The 5739-nt window shown below is 37.7% G+C and overlaps 1 protein-coding gene across 1 annotated transcript; it reads left to right on the forward strand.

Annotated features, from left to right (window-relative positions):
• Nucleotides 1–1202: 1202 nt before the first annotated feature.
• On the forward strand, nt 1203–4925 carry LOC149254256 (disease resistance protein RUN1-like). The gene is made up of 4 exons (XM_089454743.1): nt 1203–1714; nt 1831–2926; nt 3014–3280; nt 3423–4925. Exons 1-4 carry the CDS (start codon nt 1203–1205, stop codon nt 4800–4802), a joined length of 3255 nt encoding a protein of 1084 aa, XP_089310869.1. The 3' UTR covers nt 4803–4925.
• The last annotated feature ends 814 nt before the right edge of the window (nt 4926–5739 follow it).

Genomic DNA, 5739 nt, shown 5'->3' on the forward strand with positions numbered 1-5739 from the left:
TTATATTTTATGTCATTTTCCCTTATGAAATCTTGGAGCTTGATTCTGGGTTCAAGTATCTTGGATTTCACTTAAAGCCAAACAATTATCTTAAAGTTGATTAACACTGGCTATTGGCTAAGTTGGAGAAAAGGCTCAATGTTTGGTGTTTGGATTGTCTACGTATATCTGTACTCTATTTAAATTGGTTTTAGAAGCAATTTTGATTTATTGGATGTTTCTAAATTGAATTCTTAAAAGACATCTTAGAGAAAATCTAGAAACTATGCTTTAAATTTCTATGAGTAGGCTCAATGGACCATATTATCTTGGCTTGGATTTGGTGGAGCAAGTTGAATATTTCAAAACTCCTTAAGAAATAGGTCTCAAAATTATTTTCTTATTTTAAAAAGCCCTTGCTACAAAAAGTGCAGAGAGACTTCTAACATTTAGCCCTGTAACATTTACTTTTTTAAATGAAATACATAATAATAATGTTTGATTAGATAATCTTACTCTTTTAATTTTTCTTTATATTTCTTTTGTGTTTATAAAAATTATATCTCTAACCAATCATTAAAAATAGCAATTAAAATAGGCGTGGTAATTAAACAGAATTTTTAAATTAGTATTTTTTTTATTAATTTTTTTTTTCATTCGAAAATATTAAGTGCATTTCTAAGGGTGGATAATCTTACTTGAGATTATATGGCAAAACTTGTTATCAAACCTCCCACCGAATCATTAAACCACACTCTCAAAACTGACGCTTCAAAATTTTGTGCTCGTCAAAGTTCAACGATATATACCTAAAAAATGAGTAAATTCGCCCATTCAGTTCGGTACGCCTGATATTTCAGTGAATTTGAGTTCAGTACCGAATCGGCCTGCGCTAAATATTCTGTATTAAAAACAATTAAAAAACAAATATTCTATGTAAAAAAAATGTTATAAAATAGCTAACTGTATATAAAAAAGTTTGCAATTGTGAAAGGTATCTTAAGTAAATATGCATGATAAATTTTATATACAAAATAAAAAATTGCATGTTAAAAAATTGCAGTTACAAATCCTAGGGCAAATAAATTTGCTTGTTAAATTTCACATAGAAAAAATTGCATGCTAAAAATTTATTGTTACCAACCTGTTAAATTTCATATATAAAACAATAACCTGTATGTTAAAATTCAGAATCATCTCCATTTCTATTTTTCCAATCGACAATGGCTGCATCCTCCTCCACCGCTGCTACAACCAACTTGAACTACGATGTCTTCTTAAGTCATCGTGGTGTGGATGCAAAGAACACTTTTGCCAGCTATCTGTATCTGCGTCTTTCTTCATCTGGATTGAAAGTGTTTCTGGATCTGCCTGAATTACAACGGGGAGACTATTTCGCTCCTCAGATTGTACATGCTATTCAATCGGCCTCTGTACATGTGGCCATTTTATCTCCCGGATATGCTGACTCAGAGTGGTGTCTAAATGAACTCCTCATGATGTTGGACTCAAAAGACCCCATAATTCCAGTGTTCTACCATGTAAACCCAACTGAGCTTCGGCGGACGCTGGGCAGGTATGGTAAAGCCCTAGATAACCTCGCAAAGAAGACTAAGTATGACCCTGAAATTCATGAACGGGTGCCGCGGTACGAACCCAGCACGATTGAAGATTGGAGAAATGCTATTTCTCGTGTTGCAGGAATAAGCGGTTTGGAGCTCGATGCATTTAACGGGTGAGAACTCAAATTCTTCTTTGACTACTGTATTATTTTTGTTATTTTATGTTGCATAATATAGGGATAGACTTCTTTTTCTCATTCGTTCTATTTATGTTCTTCTGAATAACCAGAAATGAGGGGTTGCTGTCAGAGGAAGTAGTTGAACTGGTGCTATCAAAGGTGAAAAAACGACCACTGGAAGTTGCTAAATATCCAATAGGTTTGGCTGATAAAGTAAACGATTTAGAAAATACTGTCCTCTTGCAGCTACAGCAAAGCGGGAAACCTCAGATCTTGGGGATCGTGGGGTTAGGTGGTGTAGGAAAGACCACCTTAGCAAAAGAAATTTTCAATAGGAAAAATCCAGATTATAGTAAATCCTGTTTTTTAGATGATGTAAGAGATAATGCACATAAGGGCACTTTAAATTCGTTGCAGTGTAAACTTCTTCAGAGCTTGACAGGATCGCATTATCCAATAAATAGTGTTGCTGAAGGTATAGGGATGCTCCGGATGCATCTCTCATCTTCTAAAGCCTTGGTAGTTTTAGATGATGTGGATCATGTTGATCACGTAGATGCACTTTTGCCAATTAGAACTGTTCACCACTCCCATAGCTTAATATTGATTACATCCAGGAACAAAGATGTTCTCATAAGCTCAAGAGTCGAAGAGTCGTCAATATATAACCTAGCAGGGCTTGAGACAGAACACTCCCGGGAGCTCTTTTGCTCCCATGCCTTCAACCGACCATATCCACTCCCAGGATTTCACTATCTGGTACATGAATTCGTAGAAGCTTGTTATGGATTTCCGTTATCTCTGAAAGTAACTGGGGCACTTCTTTATGGAAAAGAAAAATCTGACTGGGAAGACGAATTGCGGTGTCTTCAGCGAACACTTCCTCATGACATAAGGCTGAGCCTTAAAAGAAGTTATGATTCACTCAATAGAGAAGAACAAGATATATTTTTAGATATTGCATGTTTTTTGCAAGGACAGAACAAGGATAAGGCTATTAGAATATGGAACGCGTCAGGCTGGGAAGGTAGGATAGGATTTCAAAAATTACGGAACATGTGTCTTGCAGAAGTGGACATTAAAAATGATATACAAATGCATGACCACCTCAGAGATATGGGGAGAGATCTTGCTGAAAATCCAGGGTTGCCCTGTCGTCTTTGGCGTTGGACAGAGAACACCATCGATGATTTGTTGCAACAACCGGTAAGAGATAATTCTTACATCATTTTAGTTCTTACATCATTTTACAAGAAATAATGGATAATTAATCTATGTTTCGAGAATGGACAGGCAAAAATCGTGAGGGGGATTAGAATGGTTCTCGGTGAGTACAACGATTCATTGGACGGCATTCATATGAGGAGGTTGCAACTTCTAGACACTGAAGATGTTCTGGTGGACCGCATTTTGACAAGGGTTCAGTCTCCAAATCTCATGTGGCTGCGCTGGAACAACTGTCCCTACCCTTCCCTGCCTTCATCGATTTCAATGAACAATTTGAGGGTTCTAGAAGTTCAAGGGATGGAATTGAGAACACTGTGGGAAAATGATTCACAGGTAAGATAGGATTCGTTGAATTATAGTGTTTATTATTGTTATTGTACCACACGTCTCTAACACGTTCCAAGAGTTCCCTTTAATGATAAATCCATTTATGTTTTTCTTTTTCTTACCCGTGAAAACCCGTGAACATTTTTAGGTACCTTTCCAGTTGCAGGAGTTAAAGATTGAGGGTCCTTTGTCCTTCATTCCAAAGTCTATAGGGATGTTGAAGTACCTAAAGTCCTTGGTGTTCGGGGGTTGCTCAGAAATGAAGTCACTGCCGGACAGCTTCGGTAATTTAAACCACCTCCAGCACATCCAGCTGTCCCAGTGCTCCGCTTTGGAGAGGTTGCCACAATCTTTTGGAAATTTAATCAACCTCCAGCACATTCAGCTATCTCAGTGCTACGCTTTGGTGAGCCTGCCAGAATCTTTTGGTAACTTAGCCAACCTCCACCACATCCAGCTGTATGAGTGCTCGGCTTTGGAGAGTCTGCCAAAAAGTTTGGGTAACTTAACCAACCTCCACCACGTCCAGCTGTCTAAGTGCAACGCTTTGTTGTGTCTGCCACATTCATTTGGTGGATTATTTAACCTCCAATATCTTCATTTGGAGGATTGCATTAATTTAGCCCTGTCAAGCGAAACACTAAGAGATATAAGTTTGCTTGAGTGCATAAATCTGTCTGGCTGTCTGAGAATTGAATTACTCCCGAACGGAGTGGCAGAACAGAGGTCACTTACACAGTTGCGATTGGGAGGTACAAACTTAATAGAATTGCCAAAAGAAATTGGAATGCTACGCTGTTTAGAAGTTCTGGTAGTAGGAAGCCCCTTGCTGGAGACCCTGCCATTTTTACTATGTGACTTATGCAACTTGAAGGAATTGCAGTTCTGTGCATGCCATAGCTTGAGATGTCTGCCGCAATCGCTTGGACTGTTGACTCAGTTGGTTGAGTTGACTTTAGAAGATTGTCCGTTGATAAACGAACTTCCATTTATAAAAGGAGCAAGCATACTTCCGCGGCTAAAACGGTTACAGGTTTCTGATACAGGGATATCGGAGATATCATTTGGTGAAGGTGTTTGTGTCAATCTTCGAGCTCTTACCATCACTCGCTGTAATAATTTGGAGGAGGTTGGGACTTTGCCAAATACACTCATAGATTTAAGCTTCAGCAAATGTCATAATTTGAGGGAATTAGATAACATTTGTGGTCTTAAAAAACTTCAAATGCTGGACATTTCTGGCTGCACGGAGTTGGAGGAGTTGCTGAGAGTTGAAACATTGGTATCTCTGAGCATACTGGATGCAAGTAGATGTGTGAAGTTGAAGGGCATACGGGGATTTGGGCAGCTGACAAAGTTTCAGCACCTACTGGTTGGAGGGTGTTCAGAGTTACAAGAGCTAGGAGGCATCCACCATTGTGTGTCGTTGTGGAGGCTTGATGTCAAAGAATGTCCCAAACTACGGTGGAGTGAGGGAGTAGTGGAGCTGCTGCGCCGAAGAAATGGGTTCTGCTTAGAGGGCGTTTAATTAAGAGATTATTAGTAGAGGGCTGCCTCTCATATTGGGTTTCTCGCTTTTATGACATATAAATGTGAAAACATGTTAATGGTTTGAAGTATCATCGGAAGTGTAACTAAGTAAGAAAGTATAATTGCAAGGTAGCTCATTTTTATTGTATGGTTATGGTTGTTTTCCAAATAGAATTAAAATTCCATTTTATCAGAAGATAACTTATATATTGAAAATTTGAAATAAGTTTATTTTTAAAATTCTATTTTATAAGAAGATAACAGATATATTGAAAATTTGAAAAATGTTTATTTTTTCTTTAGATTGAAATAGAAGACATGTTGTGGTATTATGTAAATATTTGGACTAATTAAAATTACCATGTTTTTGGAATTTGAATATTTTTTCCCCGTGTAACTCTATCACTTATTTAAACTTATAAAATTCCATCATTATTTTTGAATGAAAATGATTTAGTTGGGGCCGCAGCTAAGTGCAAATATCAGGCATCAATTGATATCTAGCAAAACAGCCTAGTCTTCTATAAAATAGGTATGGTAATGTTGCTCCTCCTGCGAGGAGGGCTTTTCCATATTTCATGACACAAAAGGAGCTTTGTGGTAGTAACGTTATGTCGTTTATAATTTGTGCGGCTTTGTTTTTGTTACTAAGTGGGGTTGTCCTCCAGGCAGGTTACATTTGATGGAGAGGAAACATGCAGAGGAAACGTGCTATCTGGTGAGGGGAAAGGTGAAGGTTTATCCCAACGGATCTTCTGAATACGTTGAATTAGGTGCTAACAATTTGATAGTTTTAGTCAACAGCTTGAGCTACACATGAGATGTGTTTATAGCTGTTTATAGCTGTTGACAAACATTATAGCAGAAAGTATGAACCTCATCATACCTTCTGCTTCCTGTTTTGGTTTGACTCTCGTGAATATAATAACTCTGTA

Source organism: Pinus tabuliformis, chromosome 7 (genome assembly GCF_031772625.1).
Source record: "Pinus tabuliformis cultivar Carrire ecotype Pingquan chromosome 7, CPIR1, whole genome shotgun sequence".
NCBI classification, from domain to species: Eukaryota; Viridiplantae; Streptophyta; class Pinopsida; order Pinales; family Pinaceae; genus Pinus; species Pinus tabuliformis.